Source organism: Mytilus galloprovincialis, chromosome 6 (assembly GCF_965363235.1).
Source record: "Mytilus galloprovincialis chromosome 6, xbMytGall1.hap1.1, whole genome shotgun sequence".
NCBI lineage: Eukaryota > Metazoa > Mollusca > Bivalvia > Mytilida > Mytilidae > Mytilus > Mytilus galloprovincialis.
The window spans coordinates 51413315-51431812 of record NC_134843.1 but is presented as its reverse complement, the minus strand read 5'-3'; the positions used below and the strand labels follow the sequence as shown (position 1 = coordinate 51431812).

General features: G+C 33.3%; 1 protein-coding gene and 1 long non-coding RNA gene across 2 annotated transcripts; both read left to right on the top strand.

Annotated features, from left to right (window-relative positions):
• The first annotated feature begins 5125 nt into the window (after positions 1 to 5125).
• On the top strand, positions 5126 to 9294 carry LOC143078180 (uncharacterized). The gene is made up of 6 exons (XM_076253123.1): positions 5126 to 5274; positions 6178 to 6735; positions 7151 to 7319; positions 7596 to 7705; positions 8352 to 8463; positions 8825 to 9294. The coding sequence occupies exons 2-6, from the start codon at positions 6370 to 6372 to the stop codon at positions 9175 to 9177; spliced, it is 1110 nt and encodes a 369-aa protein (XP_076109238.1). The 5' UTR covers positions 5126 to 5274; positions 6178 to 6369; the 3' UTR covers positions 9178 to 9294.
• A 1950-nt stretch (positions 9295 to 11244) lies between these two features.
• LOC143079825 (uncharacterized) lies at positions 11245 to 18152 on the top strand. Its single transcript, XR_012979494.1, has 2 exons — positions 11245 to 11381; positions 17568 to 18152. It is a non-coding gene; the product is annotated as an uncharacterized LOC143079825 (long non-coding RNA).
• The last annotated feature ends 346 nt before the right edge of the window (positions 18153 to 18498 follow it).

Genomic DNA, 18498 nt, shown 5'->3' with positions numbered 1-18498 from the left:
ATAAAAAAAATCATATGCGGTATGACTGCCAATGAAACAAGGATGTCAACAAAAAATGTCACTGTCCCACCTTCAAAAATTATAAAAACCCTAAATAACTTGGACTCAATTAATTTTGTGGGGATGAATTTAAACATGTATATTTGTTTTTATGGATCAGAAAAAGATTTGAATTAAAGTTGACCAATTTTAATTAGTCCCCTACTGACAAAGTCGACGGGGACTTTAGGTTTGCACTCCGTCTGTCTGTCTGTCCATCCATCAGTCTGCCAAATCAGTTTTCCACACTTTTTTCTTCGTTCTTGGAAGATATTGATTTGATATTTGGCTCTGTTTTCTGTTTATAGTCTTATTATTATTTTCATAACTTTTATAGTTATATAGACTTCAAAAAGCAAAAAATGATCATCATACAAGCATACAAGATCTGCAAATGGGCCGGCGTGATGAAAGAAACAAAACTACCTTCTTATTTTCAAAGTGGTAAAATTTCCCTTAAAATTACTATCTTTACCTTTTTTGTGTAAAGTGCATTGAATATAGAAGACAGAAGGAAACTGTCAACAATAGAAAAAAAAACATCTGTTAGACAAAATGTATTCTAGCCAATAATGTTGGAGAGATTCAATTGTTAAAGATGAACATAGGTGAGTGATTCAGGCTCTCTGAAGCTTGTGGTAAAATTGGTCAGCCTGTCTTAAGTTCAAGGACTCTGGTACTAAAAATTGCTACGTATGCATTTAACACCGTCTCCACATGATAACTGATGTCAAATGGGATTGGAGACAAACTTTGATACATGGTCATATAAAGTGAGAGAAAATAACTTGTTAGGAGACCAAAAGCAATACAGGAAAGGGGTTTCAGAATGAAGACTAAAACCATATTTATACTTGAACTCATTATAGTAGGTGTTCACATTTAATAAGAGGAATAATCTGTTTAAGAGATTGATATCACACATACTAAATCTAGACTAGAATTTGAACAAAAGAAATTTGTATATCGGCGCAGATCAGAAAAAAATTTCGGCAGATATGAAGAGTTGAAGCATATAAAAGTGGGTTTTGTTTGGATGGTTTGTCGTTATATTTTCATCTAACCTGGTAGGGACACACATGTTTCCTTAATAGCCGGGACAGAAAGTTTAACAATGTTTAGAGTTTATATAGAATATAGGTTTGTTTAGCCTTTGGATTTTAGTTGCTGTTATTCAATATGCAGAACATGCTGCCATAGTATTAAAATAATCAAACAAGCGGTCAAAGTTCCATTTCTCCTATGAAATGTGAGAGCTTTTTGCGATTCTGTAAATTAGTTTTTTAGGAGTTACAAATGAGGTTTTTATTGTCAAAATCCCAAATCTCCTTTCACTGGCGGATCTAGAAATTTTCATAAGTGGGGCCCGCTCCGATCACGCTTCAGTGATTCCCTATATAAGCAACCAATTTTTTTCCCAAAAAGGGCCTCCCCCCACCACCTAAATCCGCCTCTGCCTTTCAATATGGTCAAAATAAAGTTATTAGCAAGTTATGGTAAACTCTATATGATGGCAATTAACCCTAGTATTTTGTTTAACATCGTCAGAGGAGTTTCGTTCACAATGTGTACATGGTACAATAGTCTTCAAAGACCAATAACTCCCCCAAAATGGTCCAATCTAAATGATGGTCCACTACAAAAACCAAGTATGAAAAAAAAGGTTACATTATGGAGAGAAATTAAAAAAAAAATCCAACTGCTGTAAAAATTGTCACATCAAAATGATGGTACATGTATAATATGTTCAATTACATATGGGGCAAATAATACTGCCAAGTATGAGAACTTTCTGTCAAACGATCAAATAGTAGATAGAAGTTGCAGATGTGGATTCATGATTTTCAGAAAGGGGCGGGGCCCCAACTAGGCAACTTTTATAGAGGAACAGGCAAAAAGTATGCATTAACCATATAAATAGAACCATAAGGGATAACCGGGACCCCTCCCCCTTTTCCCTAAATACGCCTCTCTTAGTTGAGTCTTCAAAAACCCATTACTCCCCCAAAAATGGTCCAATCTAAATGGTGGTCCACTACAAAAACCAAGTATGGAAAATCTGTATCAAACAGTTTCAAATGAGTTCAGTTCACAAGGTTACATTGTGGAGAGAAGGTAAAAAAAATCCAACTGCTGTAAAAATTGTCAAACCAAAATTATGGTACATATATAATATGTTCAATTACATATGGAGCAAATAATACTGCCAAGTATTAGAACTTTCTGTCAAACGATCAAATTGTAAATAGTAGTTGTGGATGTGGATTCAGGATTTTCAGAACGGGGCGGGGCCCCAACTAGGCAACTTTAATAGAGGAACAGGCAAAAAGTATACATAAATCAACCATATATATATGTAGAACCATAAGGAATAACCGGGATCCCTCCCCCTTTTCCCTAAATACGCCTCTCTAAGTTAAGTGCATAAGGTGAAATTGTGATATGATATTTCTAAAATTTGTCAAATAGAATAGTCCCATTACCTCCATAAAACAATCGAATATAAATGACGGTAAAATGACGTCAATCACACAATATCGGGAAACATGCCTATCAACTATATAAGGGCTAATGTCGAACTGTCTTAGAGGGTTTGCGTTCGATCAAAAGGTGTCATTGGTGCAATACAAAAAAAATGTCAAACTCACGGTAAAGGATGTTAAGCCATAAGGTGAAAATATAACGACAAACCATCCCACAGTGTACAACCTTTCTGCCGAACAGTATCTCCAGTGGGTGGACAGACAGACAGACCGACACCAATACCGTATAACACCACGATTATGGCACGATGCCGAAAACATTTGCACAAGTTAAGCCTTTTTTAACTGACTTTTAAAGTTTGTTTTGATTTTGTACTGTCATACCACTGTCAAATTTTAGGGGAGGGTTGGGATCCCGCGAATGCATGTAGTAAAGCTTCATATTTAGGACTATCAACATAAACTCAATACTAAGTAAAGAAGGCGAGATATTTCAGCGTGTGCACTCTTGTCTTTCTTTGCGAATATTACAAAATTGAAAAAAAAACAATCCATAACTTTATTAAATTGTAGATTTTCATGAAGATGGAGGTGAAGAATTTTGAATAGCTGATTTCTATCTATAAAAGTTATCGCAAAAAATGCAAAACCTGGGTCAAATTAGCAATGCCAGGGAATAATTGATAAACTGGGGCTAGTGAAGGTTCCGACCACATCAATTTTTTTGAAGATCCTATCTAACGAATAATTTTAAGGGTTTTGGGTCTTTCTCTATTGCTATTTGCAAAATTTTAACAAACACCGAAAAAAGAGACAATATCTCTAGTTAAGATCTTTCACAAAGGTCAATACCATCTTTTAAGAGTATCTTTACCATTTTCGTCAATTTGATATATTAGTAAGGTTGTCTTATTGATAATCACATTGTTTTTCTCAATAATAGAAAACAGCCAAAACATTTCGAAATCCGCTTAAGGTGGTACCTAACACAACAGGGAGATAACTCTGTAAAGTCATCTAAACGTTTTAATTACGTTGTGTTGTAAAAGGAATATTAAGCTTCTCAATGATCAAAATTGGTGTTTGTCAAACTGCTATATAACCAGTGTATTTTTTCTGACAAAACGGTTGGTTCAAAATTTTTGTAATTTTTATATTTTTTTTAAAGGGTCAAAGTACATACTTTGACAAAATTTTATGAAAATTAAACGAGCCAAATTAATTTTAGTGAAAGTGTTGGGTACCACCTTAATATTGACATTTAAAGAGCGATAACTCAAAAATGATCGTCCGACTTTTCAGAAAATTAAGGGAGTTGGCTTCTCAGTTTCAAAGTAATTAACTTTTCAAAACACTAGTTTCCATTGATAGGGGATTAATGAAGGAATCCAAAGAGCAAAAAATATATATATATGTCACCGTGCTTGTTTTCGAGAAATTAGCCATTGAAATTTTGGCGGGAAAATATTCTCTCTTGAATTTTCATAGCTTTATCATTGACAAGTTGAAGTTCTCAAAAACTGTTAAAAAGTAATTAAAATTTTATAAGTCTTTTACAGATGGCTTATCATTATATATGTAAAAGATTTACAAAAAGAAAAATGGGGGTCACCGGGCAGATTATTTCAACGCATTCAAATGGATAAAACCAGAGGATTCCGAAAATCTGACAAAAAATCCAAAACATGACAAGCCAGCTTCCTTAATCGTAAGATCGTCTACAAATTGTTTTTACTGCGTTTATCATTTGTATTTTTTTCCGCTTTCCTCTTTTTTTGTACAATTTTCAAAACGGCATTAAAATTCATGGAAAACATACACCGTCGTCGATTTCTTATTCCATGTACAAAGTGTTCTTTCCGTCACGAAGTAAGGAGAAAATCAGTGACGACTTCGATTGACGTCGGACGTCATAATATCTTCAGTAGCAACGTTGTTGTCGAGCGAAACAGTTTATATTTATTTTATGCACAGAGAACGAGGAGAAAAAAAATGATCGTCCGACTTTTCAGAAAATTAAGGGAGTTGGCTTCTCAGTTTCAAAGTAATTAACTTTTCAAAACACTAGTTTCCATTGATAGGGGATTAATGAAGGAATCCAAAGAGCAAAAAATATATATATATGTCACCGTGCTTGTTTTCGAGAAATTAGCCATTGAAATTTTGGCGGGAAAATATTCTCTCTTGAATTTTCATAGCTTTATCATTGACAAGTTGAAGTTCTCAAAAACTGTTAAAAAGTAATTAAAATTTTATAAGTCTTTTACAGATGGCTTATCATTATATATGTAAAAGATTTACAAAAAGAAAAATGGGGGTCACCGGGCAGATTATTTCAACGCATTCAAATGGATAAAACCAGAGGATTCCGAAAATCTGACAAAAAATCCAAAACATGACAAGCCAGCTTCCTTAATCGTAAGATCGTCTACAAATTGTTTTTACTGCGTTTATCATTTGTATTTTTTTCCGCTTTCCTCTTTTTTTGTACAATTTTCAAAACGGCATTAAAATTCATGGAAAACATACACCGTCGTCGATTTCTTATTCCATGTACAAAGTGTTCTTTCCGTCACGAAGTAAGGAGAAAATCAGTGACGACTTCGATTGACGTCGGACGTCATAATATCTTCAGTAGCAACGTTGTTGTCGAGCGAAACAGTTTATATTTATTTTATGCACAGAGAACGAGGAGAAAAAAAAGTAGAATTTCGGATAATCTAGAAGATGAATCAGGAAATTAAAGTGTTGAGTAAGTATTATTTATTCTTATTTTAAAAATTCTATTATTGTATGTAAACTGCGTCTTTTTGGAATATCTTTTTCAACATATGCAATCGAAACTTGTAATGATTGCAAATGTCACAAGGTGCATTAAACATATTTTGATTGTTCGTAATTCAAAACATGTACTTCTGTATAAGGATTGATTTAATTTCAAATGTATGATTTGTTTGTGTGCCCTTTAGCTTTAGGCATACGGTATAGGAAAAGATCAGGGGTAAAATTTGCTTTTATTCATATGCCGCCGTTAAACATCCTTTCACCGTTTTCACCTCGAACTCAACGTGACTTTTAACTTTTAGTAATACGATACTATATATGGCGATTTAGTTTTGAATTAGTGTTTTATAGAGATATGAAAAACCTTTACAATTATACTAGTATTATAAAAAAGTGGTGTTAAATAGAATACTACCTTTGTTGGTATTTCAGGGAAGCTTTTAAAAAACGTCTAACAAAATGATGGCCTTTTAAATGTACTCTTAATTCTAGGGCAATAACTGATAGTTAGGCTCAAAGTTATTTCCATTATTGGCGTTTACCATAAAAAGAAATATGAAATACGGAACTTAGCGATGATTCAAAGTTCAAAGGTCACAGTATTCCCATTCGACTCCTAGCTTTTAGATTGACAATTCTGTATATAAGAATAAATGAATTAAAACCATTATCGGACATACTATTTAGGAAACGCTGGAAAAATGGTATATGAAATTAATTAGATTTTTTTTAATAAAAATTAAGCCGACTCGGATGATCGAACCTTGTCAAATTGACATCGGACAATCAAACCTTAGTTAAAGTTGTGTTATAATATGTTGGGTTTTTTTGCCGTCAGTCTGGCCTTAATATATTATTGTGCCATTTTCAGGTATGGATGGAAAAAACGCGAACTTTGAACGCAACTTGAGTGGGTTTATCCTATCTGTATTGCATGCTGCTGGCAGCGAAACGGAATCAGATGTAGTGTCCGTTCAACAAACCAAGGACAGCGAGTGAAGAGGAGCGAGTTGCTTTCTTTGGAGATGTCAGAACTAAAGAGTTTGAGAGACTTACTGCAACAATGACAGAACAAAACGATGAAGCAGGGAACACAGAAACAGCGAGTGAAGAGGAGCGAGTTGCTTTCTTTGGAGATGTCAGAACCAAAGAGCTTGAAAGACTTGCTTCAACATTGAACAAACAAGTCGACAATGCAGAGAATCATGATGTCCAAGCCAAACCAAGTATTATCACAGAGGAGAATATAAAATATCCGGTCGAAATTGAGGCACTAGATGCAGAAGAAACTGCTAGTGAAGAGGAACGTGAAGCATTCTTCCAATCGATTAGAGATGCAGAGCGAAAAAAGATTGTTGAAGCATTTGAAAAAGAAAAAATATGGAAAGAAGAAAGAGAGGAGAGACGTGAGAAAAAAAGACAGGAACGGGTAAGAAAAATGTTTGAGGAGTTTCACAAACCAGCAGTTAGTACATTATCGGCGTCGCAAGAACCAGGTCCATCAAATAAGCATTACCATTTGGTACTTAAAAATATACTATAATTTTGCATCTTTATAAAAATATATATAGATAATGAAAACAATAAATCGGTATGTATTGTACAAAGTCCTAAATTAAAATCATAATACAATTGTTCCATACGATCGCATTCAGGCGAGTCGTTGTTGATGGTGATAATGTTAAATTTTTGAATTTATAATACATATATAAATTGTTAAAATGTTCATTCATGACTAAGTATATTCACTTGATTTTTAGAATGTTGTTTTGATTTTGTAGAAAAGAAATGACTAGTGTTTTACACAATGTAAATGCTAAATTATTGGTTTGTTTATTTTAAAGTACCCAAGTAGCAGTAATACTGAATACAACATTATCCTGAAAGCCTCAGTCTCAAAACTCCACAAGAGAGTGCAAGCTTTTGCCGAAGAACAAAAAGATCTCCAGCGAAAACTTGAACAATCACATGCCATAAAACTCAGAGCTGATACAGAGGAAAACAAAGAAAATAGTAAGTTTATTATAAGATATTTTTGAAATAGGAATATTGAAAGTAAAGACGTGTATAGGAAACAAAAGACTGAAAGGCTTTAAATCTTTTTTTCATTTTATTTTGGCAACAACTTTAGTTTGAAAGTTATGATAAATGAAAATAGGAATTCGACCAGATCCTCTATTGATTTTACTTACCCTCTATGAAACGATAAGGGCTCTGTAGCAAACCATATAATTGATATTATGTTTAAACACGTGACGCAAATAACAACTATTGCAATATTTTCAATAGGACACATCAGCATAAGAACAAGTAGTGATGCAGAAATACTTTTGGCCGACAGAATCAATGACGTAAAGAGAACAGGCTCTGTTAGACGCTTTGTAAGCAGGATTTTCAAGGTAAAGATATGTTCATGGGAAAACTTATATTTATGGTTAGAATATATTGCTTGGTAGTTTTTTTATTGTCATATATCCCGTATCTCATTTCATAATTTTCATTGCCGTATATATCTCATTTCACTGCTTTAATTATCCCGTATCTCATTTCACTGTTGTGTATATATTCCCTATCTCATTTCACTGTTGTATATATATTCCGTATCTCAGTTCACTACTGTATATAGTATACCCCGTATCTCAGTTCACTAATATATACATACCGTATCTCAGTTCACTACTGTGTATCAGTTCACTACTGTATTCATACCGTATCTCAGTTCAATACTATATATACCCAGTATCTCAGTTCACTACTATATACATACTGTATCTCAATTCACTACTTTATACATACCGTATCTCAGTTCACAATCATGTATACTCCGTATTTTAGTTCACAATCATGTATACTCCGTATCTCAGTTCACTATTGTAATTACCCCGTATCTCAGTTCATTTCTGTATCTCAGACAGTTGATTCATATGACTTGTGTCTCGTTACCTTGGCAGACCATTTATAGTTTTTTAACACACAAAATTGATATTTTATTTTGATGAAGAAATAGTACTTTAGTATTCAAATGGGTCTTTTTCTATTTTTCAGAGAAGCAAGTCTGCGACAGCTGAATTAAATTCTAAGCAGGTAGACCCAGAAGAATTGAAGCTAGATTTGACCTTGTTGGACAATAACAAAGAGAAAGAACGTGAAGCGAAAGGTAATAACCTCAATACTACTACATTTCACTTAACAACTCGTCAACAACATCCATCTTTTCGTTTGTTGTTGTTGTTGTTGTTTATTTTGAAACTTCTGAAACTTACCATGATATGCGGGTATTTGACTAGTTTTTTTTTGTTGCACAGATACCAATAATGAACAAAACAAGTAGTATCTCTAATATTTTGAAAAGATATATTCTATTTAAAATAACATATTTTGGTTTTGTCGTAATAGGGGAACAAGAATTTCTCGCCAATCTAATATGTCTGTTTTGTTAAAAACATTGGCAATCATACCACATCTTCTTTTTTTATAATTAGGTAATATTTTATTCTGTTAATTTCTCTTTGATTTAGACCATCCAGATACAGCAAGATCATCAAACAGTGAATGGTACACACTCAGTGATATCGAAGACCCAACAAGACCGAGGTTTAAGCCAGTTTTTACTCCATTACAAGAAACACATGAGACAAGAGGGTCGAAGCTATCTGGTTCCACCAATCATAAAGTCGCTGAATCAATCAACCCATTTCTGCTTAATGAACCAACCAAACGGCCAGTTCCGAATGATATACCAGTTCACAAACAAAGTGGTTCTACCAGTGAAAACTCTCTAAATTTTGTAAGAAGATTTAGAAAATGGTTTAGAAGACTTTGCTGCTGCTGCAGTCAGAATGCTGAAGACCGGGATACAATTTGTTCTTGATTTAATGAGATATTGATGTTTTTTGTTTACTGATTTGATTGTTTATTTGGTTCTTTTGTTTACTTAATTAATCGTTTGTTTTTTCTCTATTAAAATTTTGTTTTGTTTTCACCCATAGTTGTTTTATAGTGTTTATATGCATATCTATATAGAAATAGTTTCTATTCATAAAAAAAAAAAAAAAAAAAAAAAAAAATAACAATCAAGGATATATATTAAATACTGTTTCCATTATCATAAAGACTTCAGAGTAACGTAAATGCTAGTACTTCGCCGGTTGATATCTTCATGGTGATTGTAAAAAAGTTCAACACCATTTTATAATTTGAAGACCTTCGAAGGAATACCAGGACGAAACACAACCAATACGAATGCCGTGGTGCACATTCAGCATGTGTTTATCTCCTATGTTATCAAGAAATTCCACGGTTCATTCCGTCCACCGTTTTGGGATGATTATCTATACAATTCCCGCACAAAAATTATTTCGACTAAACCTTAATCGTTGCGGTTTATTTTTCTGTATTGAAAATTCTGTATAGGTTTCTTCTGTTCATCGAATAAGTTCGTGATTTCTGTTGAATTGACGTTAAAACATATATATATGGCATTGAGGTACAGCACCCTATATTAGGGAGTACGACGGCTTCGAAATATATTGAGAGAATCGGAGTTGAGCTGGCTTTCAGTTATTGCTACAGTAGCAAATCAGGAACCGGACTTGTCAGTGCTTGCATTGTCTTATGTGATATATCTTCACGTGTTTTGTAATTTTTATAACTTTGAGTTGACTGTATATTAGATAATGTCGGTTCAAATCATACACCACTTTCTATAGACTAAAAGAACTTCCATTTGATTTTTAGGGGGGGGGGGGGTAGGATGAAATTTGAAAAAAAAAGGCAGGACAGGAGTTTTGAGTAAAAAAAAAGGCAGGATGACAATTTATGTAAAAAAAAATAGGATAAACTAATAAAAAAAAAAGGCAGGACCGAATCGAGTGAAAACTAAAAAGGCCGGACAGAGATTGCAATTAAAAAAATGCATGCAGGACAAAATTTTTCATCCTTAAAAAAAATAATACTGTCTCCGCGCGCCATGGTCTGATAATATCAAATTATTACATGGCATTTTTCATATCGCATGTAATATAAGCCCTAGGTTCAATATCAGCCCAAGAGCCGCATGGCTCGAGGGCTGATAATACATGTGATATGAAAAATGACATGTTATGATCTTTTTATCATTTGCTTCAACAATGAAGAAAAATAACAGATTCATATATTGATCCTTTTACGTGGTTCCCAAATAGAAATTCAAAGAGTGGAAAAAGTTCACGGACGTCGGACCCCAAATTTACTACGTACATTCGATATGAAATCTCCCTATCATATGCCTTTAAATTATTTTACACAATATACTTTCCAGTATCCAAATAATTGTTTTGTACACTACTTTGTAATGTTTTTCATAGAAAACGTAGCCACTAATGAAAACGTAGCATTGAGGTGTATTTTCCGGAATTTGCCGGTATCACCAGGGCCGCGTTCAATATCGTAGCTGCTACGTAGTGCTACGTAGATTTTGACTATTGCCGAACGCGTAGCTATAAACTAGCTGCTATATATATATTGATAGCAGCTACGTAGCCGCTACGTAGCTGCTTACGATATTGAACTCAACCCTGAATGCCATGCGATAACGTTACGGAAAGGCATGTGATAACAATCGAAGCATGTGATCAACTTTTCATATCAGCCCGCTAAGCACCAATTCGAAAAAAAATATGGAATTTACGTGAATTTAATGCTATTATCATTCAGTAAAAATCATATACCCTTTGGGTAGTGCTCCACAATTAATGGAGGAATATACAAGAAACTGAACTGAACTATGTTATTTAATCTAAGTATATATGATAAATCATTTTATCATATACTTAATATCATGTAATGATAATAACGAACATATTTCTAATGTGATTTAAAAAATCTAGTAATTAAATTAGAAACAGATTCAAACTGCTTTAAGTGAATTTCGGATTCTTATTCATTTCCTTTCCGATAACCGACAAAACTTCATCATCATAAAAAACGTTATCTTTGCGTTTGTAATTCGCTCAAAGACTCCATGTGTTCCAAGAAAAAAAGATACATCGACTAATAAATGTGACCGAAGAAGATTGAAAATTGGAAAAAGCATTGGTAAAAAACTACACCCATGAACCTTTAATCCTGAATATCACTGAACAAGGGCTTGTTTTTATACTCTGTTATCTGCAGTTTCACACCTCTATTGTATTTTTTTTCTGTAAACATATTTATCAGTTTATGTGTGTTGTTTTCTTCCAAGTTCTACCCGAGTACCTCCGGCTCTGCCTAGTCCAAATAATTATGACTTCTTGAAAGGCGTTTAAATTTGTTTCTTTGACGCCTTGCATCGCAGGAAGGTGTACATGTCAATGCAAAAAATTAAAATAGCCTTGGCTTCCAAGACGTCATATTAAATTGTTTGCCCAGGGGTGGATCCAGCCATTTAAAAAAGGCACTGGCTACGGTTACATGGAAATGTAACAATAATAAAAATATTATTGTTACATTGGGGACTAAATGCCGGAATGCATGGTTGGAGAAGGAACCGATTAATTACGAATATAACAATAATTATTGAGGCTACGGTTACATTGCGTTATTGTTACATGAAAAACAGCAATGTTCGATGGGACTAGTAATATGTACTAAATAATAAAAGTTGAAGACATTATCTTATATTTACAATACATACAAGTATGACATACAATTTTTTGATTTTTTTATAGTACGTCCTCCATGGATTCTGAAATCGGACTCGGACATCTCTTAAACTGAGTTTTACTATGCGTAGTGTTGTGCGTTTGTTTTTTCTACATTGGCTAGAGGTATAGGGGACGGTTGAGATCTCATAAACATGTTTAACCCCGCCGCAATTTTGCGCCTTTCTCAAGTCAGGAGCCTTTGCATGGCCTTTGTTAGTCTTGTATGATTTTTTAATTTTAGTTTCTTGTGTATAATTCGGAGTTTAGTATGACGTCCATTATCACTGAACTAGTATACATATTTGTTTAGGGGCCAGCTGAAGGACGTCTCCGACGGATGCGGGGTTTCTCGCTACATTGAAGACCCATTGGTGACCTTCTGGTGTTGTCTGCTCTATATTCGGGTTGTTGTCGCTTTGACACATTCCCCATTTCCATTCTCAATTTTATACATGTATACAGAAGTTCACAGTGTTAGTTCACAGTTATGAAACTTTGCTTTTGATGTATCAATTTTTGGTAAGTGCGTTTGTAAAGCAGTATGAAATTTGTGTCTTGATATTGTTTCAGTTTCGTTTCAAACGAATCCCATGCAAGTTTTAAATTTTTCACCCAAACAAAATTGGTAATAGGAATCTCTTCATCAGTTGTTCAAAGTATAATGACGGTAATACGAGCGAGTAGGTGTTCAGTTGAATACTTAAAAGTGAACAGTTTTCTCAGCCCGAGTTTTCAACAACAAACCATTGAACTATATTTTTCGCCTTTGGCACTACTAATTTGAAGTAGTATCTTTAAGAACATCAAATCCATTAATATCTAAAACTATTTAAACACCATTTGTTGAATAATAATATTTATTATTTATTATTATAACAAGTATTATTTAGTAGACATAAATGAATTAAGCAACAAAACTATATAGAAGATTTAAGTTTAATAAATCTAGCGTATATTGCTGTTGTTCATGTAACAATAACGCAATGTAACCGTAGCCTCAATAATTATTGTTACATTCGTAATTAATCGGTTCCTTACCCAACTTTGCATTCCGGCAATTAGTCTCCAATGTAACAATAATATTTTTATTATTGTTACATTTCCATGTAACCGTAGCCAGTGCCTTTAAAAAATGGGGGTCCCAACCCAGAGTAAAAAAGGGGGCGTCCAACTATATGCTCCCATTCAAATGCATTGATCATCCAAAAAAAAGGGGGTTCCAATTTTAATAATTTTCTGAAACTATCCTTGATTTCTACCAAACTTTGACAGAAGCTTGTTTGTAATCATAAGATACATGTAGTATCCAGAAATAAATCTTGTTAAAAAAAATCCTATTTTTCTGTATTTTACTTTTTAACTTTGGACTAAATATGGACTTATTTTTTTTGCCAGGAAACATTACATTCACTCTGTGGTTAAAGTTTTTAAAACTTAAGCAAATTTCTTAAAACTATACTGGGGAGTTCAGTTGTACCAAACTTGGACAGATGCATTTTTAGGATCAAAAGCTAGTATTTAGAAGAAAATTTTGTTAAAATTTCATTCCTGTTTTTCTATTATTTACTTATAAATGGACATAGTTTTTCTTCCAGTAGACATTACATACAGTCTGCTGTTTCAAGTTTTTAAAACATTTATTAGATTCATAAACTATCCTGGATTTTACCAAACTTGGACAGAAGTCTCTTACAGTCAAAAGATAGTATCTACAGGAACATTTTTATTTATTTTTATCCTCGTTTTTGTTCAGCCTGCGACTAACAGCTAAAGTAGGCAAGACACTGGCTTCCGCAGAACCCTTAGAAATGTTTTGGTATTATATTTATTATGATACCGTCTTGTGGTATGTATAACGCACACATTTATACCCTAGCCAGGTTTGTTTCTTGTAAGAGGGGTGCGTGTTATACATGACTACAAATTTTCTAGTTTTTATAAGCCCATTAAAATTTTGACGGAACATATGGCATGTATGGTATACAAATGTCGGGCCTCTGTCCGGCGTCCACATGTCCCACCGTAACTTAAAAACTGCTTATCCAAATTTCATGAAACTAAACATAGAACTTTGTTTCTTATGACATGTATGATGGTCAAACGATCTGTATACTTTTTGGTGAAAATAGGATTTAAACTTTTTGAGTTACAGGACTTTTTTTTTCACTTGTCACTCTGTATCTCAAAAACAATTTGTGATTATTACTTAAAACTTTACACACTTCTTAGTTATATAAATCCAAAGATCTGTATACTTTTAAAGTTTTTGGTGATGATTCAAAATTTTGTTTTAGAGTTATTGTTTTTTGTTGGAAAGATTAGAACTTGTTCTAAATCTTCACTAAGGCACTGGCCTCCCTAATACCACAACAGGTTAGCTACTGTTACTAAATGTATTCACACTGAAATGTAGTTCCGTATAGTTCTCATGTATATATGCACATAATACACATATGAACTGAAAAAATTGGTATATTTTTGGAGCAGTTCATCCAAGAATTTATGTAACTAAGGTGTATTGATGTGCAGGCTTTTTTTTATAACATTTTGATTAGGTAATTGGGTATTGACACAATACTATGGTGTTTGACAACTGTCATTATCACCAAACAATCGAGACAAGGTGGACCTTAAATTACAATGCCCCGCCTTCTAAACTGTCAATCAAATTGACCACATTACTTATCAACCTCAGTCTTACATAATTAGAACCTTCAATATACAACTTCAATATACAAATATTTGACCTCATAATTGAATACACAAATGTATGTAGTAGATGTTTGATATATAAGAATGATAGATTTATTTATTGCCTATTACTTTTGATTAAGAAATAATTCCTTCATGTCATGCTCTATGCTCATTTTAACATGGGTAGGCATTATATTTGTCGATATTTTACACTGAGCGTGAGAATTATTTCGATTCTAATAGGACAAATACAGTATTTTTATAGGTCGAAGCGTACGAAATTACCGTAAAAATGTTTGGCTGTTCCCGTTTCCTCCTCGAGGAGTCTGTGCATTGTATTTCAAATTTGATAAGTTTAAAAACTACGAGCAGGGTAAATATATGTTGTTTCATAAAAAAATATAATAAAAGTTTATGTTACCTGCTTAAATGTATATATTTTAAAGGATAACGATGGAAATAACGTTAATATAAACAGTAAGTTCGTGCACATGTGTCAAACATATTTTGTGCTCATTAGAACACGGCTTTGTTTCAACTTATAAAATGTCCCAAAACAACATATTTAGATTATTTTTGTTGACACTTTAAAGTTCTTAGCTGTTGGTCTAGATTTTATGTCTTACAATGATAGTTGGAAGCATTTACTAGAAGAATTTTGGTTTATTTTTTTGAAACATGTTCAGAACAGGCAACATTATTTGGATAAGATATAAACTGCAGTTTAAATAAAATTGTGCAAATTAAAAGACCCATATTATTTAATTAAATGAGCTCATTTTATTCTCATACTTGAAAATTTTCGGCAATAGTGTTTTATTAATGTTCATTTTCCTTCATCATACCTAAACATGAAATTTTTCAAACTACTCTTCTAATCTTTCCATGAGTGATTTCCATCACTTTGATTGTAAAAAAAGGGGGAGGGGTTTACATGTCACGCCATATATGAAAAACGAATAAAAAGTCGATTTAGGATTATTGCTTACACACTTCTTAGTTATATATTAATCTGAAAATCTGTATACTTTTTGGTGATGATTCAAAATTTTATTTTGGAGTTATTGATTTTTTTTGTAAAAAAAAAAGAGTTTTTTTCACATGTTGCACTGTATCTATTTATGGTTATTTTATAAAACTTCTCACACAAGACGAAGGGTGTATCATGCCCTCATTGGGCAGGTGTTTATTATTAAATACAAAGAATATGTTTAAGATAATTTATGTACTGTTTTCAGCAAAGTCAGAATATGAAAACATGCAATATTATTTCCCATCGCAGTGCAATACGTTGTTCTTGATAGGAAAATCATTAGATGTGGCTTCACAGTAAGGTGACAACAGTACACACAAAGATTAACACTAAATGACAATAGAGAATAGCTATACCCATGTCCCTCGTTTTATTGCTGCAATTAATAACTTCCAATAAACACCCTTAACTCTGTACACGTGTCATACTATACAATTACATGCGCCAGAATATAAAAAAATCGTTAATAGTGAAAACCTGTGGAAATCTCAGCATTGGTTGTAATTATCTTTAATCTTCAATCAACATTAAATTATGCATCCACATGATAAAGATCCTTTAATGAGGTAATACACATAATAGAATGATGTTTTTCTTTACATTTTAATAAGTAAACGTTTTTTTCTTCTTTGATTTCAATGATTTCAGTTCAGTGTATTTCACAAATTATGTCTGTATTTTCTGAACAATGATGCACAAATAATGCATTTTACAAGCAGTCAATTTGTTATAACATGACAAAGAGAATGTTAAAAAAAATATAAGATGACTATATAATTGTTCTATACCACAAGTAAAAATTAATACATGTACATGTATCATAATATGCATGATATGACAAGCAGTGGCGGATCCAGAACTTTTCCTGGGGGGGGGGGGGGGGGGGGGGGGGGGGGGGGGGGGCTCTCCAATCATGCTTCAGTGATTCCCTATATAATCAACCAAATTTTTCCCACGAAAGGGGGGCCAGAGCCCCCCAGGCCCCCCCCTGGATCAGCCAATGACAAGAAAATGTAATGTTTGCAGTAATATATATAATAAACAAGAATGTGTCCAAAGTACACAGATGCCCCACTTGCACTATCCTTTTCCATGTTCAGTGGACCATGAAATTGGGGTCAAAAGTCTAATTTGGCTTTAAAATTAGAAAGATCATATCATAAGCAACAAGTGTACTAAGTTTCAAGTTGATTGGACTTCAGCTTCATCAAAAACTACCTTGACCAAAAACTTAAACCTGAACTGACGGACGGAAGCACAGACCAGAAAACATAATGCCCCTCTACTATCGTAGGTGGGGCATGATAAATGTAGCATTTATAGATCTAGGTCAGGGGCGGATCCAGCCATTTTAAAAAGGGAGGGTTCCAAACCCAGGATAAAGGGGGGGTTCCAGCTATATGTCCCCATTCAAATGCATTGATCGGCCAAATAAAAGGGCGGGTTCCAACCCCAGGATAAAGGGGGGGTTCCAGCTATATGTCCCCATTCAAATGCATTGATCGGCCAAAAAAAGGGGGGTTCCAACCCCCAAGACCCCCCCCCCCCCCCCTCCTGGATCCGCCAATGTAGGTTTCATGCGTTGTTACTTTAAATATTGAATTTGTTATCAATATATATTAATTAATAGAATATTAACTTTATAATTTGTAATTTGCAACATTTTTAGAACGGTGCCATTTTTCTAGTTTCCAGACAATTACTTGTTTTTAAGTGTATGGATCTCTCTAAAATTGTACTACAAGGTTTCATACTACAAAGGGAGTTTACCACATCTCCTTATTTCTGATATAAATATGTAAATTTGAACTCATGACATTTTTTTTAATTTTTAATTATTTTATTAATTTCTTATTAATTTATTTACAGATTACAGTAATAAAGAAGCCAAATGAGTTTAGTGAGGATACTTTGCCGAGGTCTGGTACATCATGGGAGTCCAGCAGTACAGGCAACTAAAACTATTACAGATTCAATCTCATCAAGATTATTTTCATGTATAAGTGCTTACAGACCACAAACACTGACTTCAGTTCAAGAATCTAGGTCACAGTTCCCTAATTATGGACTTTCTAAGTTGTTGCTACCTACTTCCACTTCAATTTTATCAGTGAGAACATACAAACCAAAGAATGTCTTGAAATTAAGATGTGATGGCTGCTATTTTGAAAGACGTAAAGGAAGATTATATGTTGAATGTACCTTAAAACCAAGACACAGACAAATGAAGAAAATGCCTTCAGGTTTATTATATAGAGATGATTATTCAAAAGGAAAAATTCATGAGGCATGTTGGTGGAAATATCGAGCAGACAGATATTACAAACAAGGAGAAACTGAGTTCACACATTTTAACTGGTTAGGGGATAGGTTGGGAAAAGAAATTTAGAATAGAATGTTTGTTTTACATGTATAAGATGTGTGAAAGGAGTTAAATAAATGATTTGATCTTTGCTTTTTAATTTCAATACTTGATTCATGAAGAGTTTGAATATACACAGATTCAGTTTATCTTATTTTATAAGATTGAGATTTTGATGTTGTGTAAAGTTTGTTTGTGATTCGGTATCTAAACTGTGTTTTTAAAGCTTGCTATATATAGCATGGATACTTCTTAATCATTGTGATCATTGGAGATCAAATGTTGACCCAAGATGTCCGTTTGTTTCTTTAATGTATTTAAGTTGCTGTTTCATTTAGTTACAGTTATTTATATATATATGATGCACAAATCATCCAATAAAAGATATCAAAATTTATCTAACAAAAACAGGACAAATTTCAAAGGTAAATGTATCTC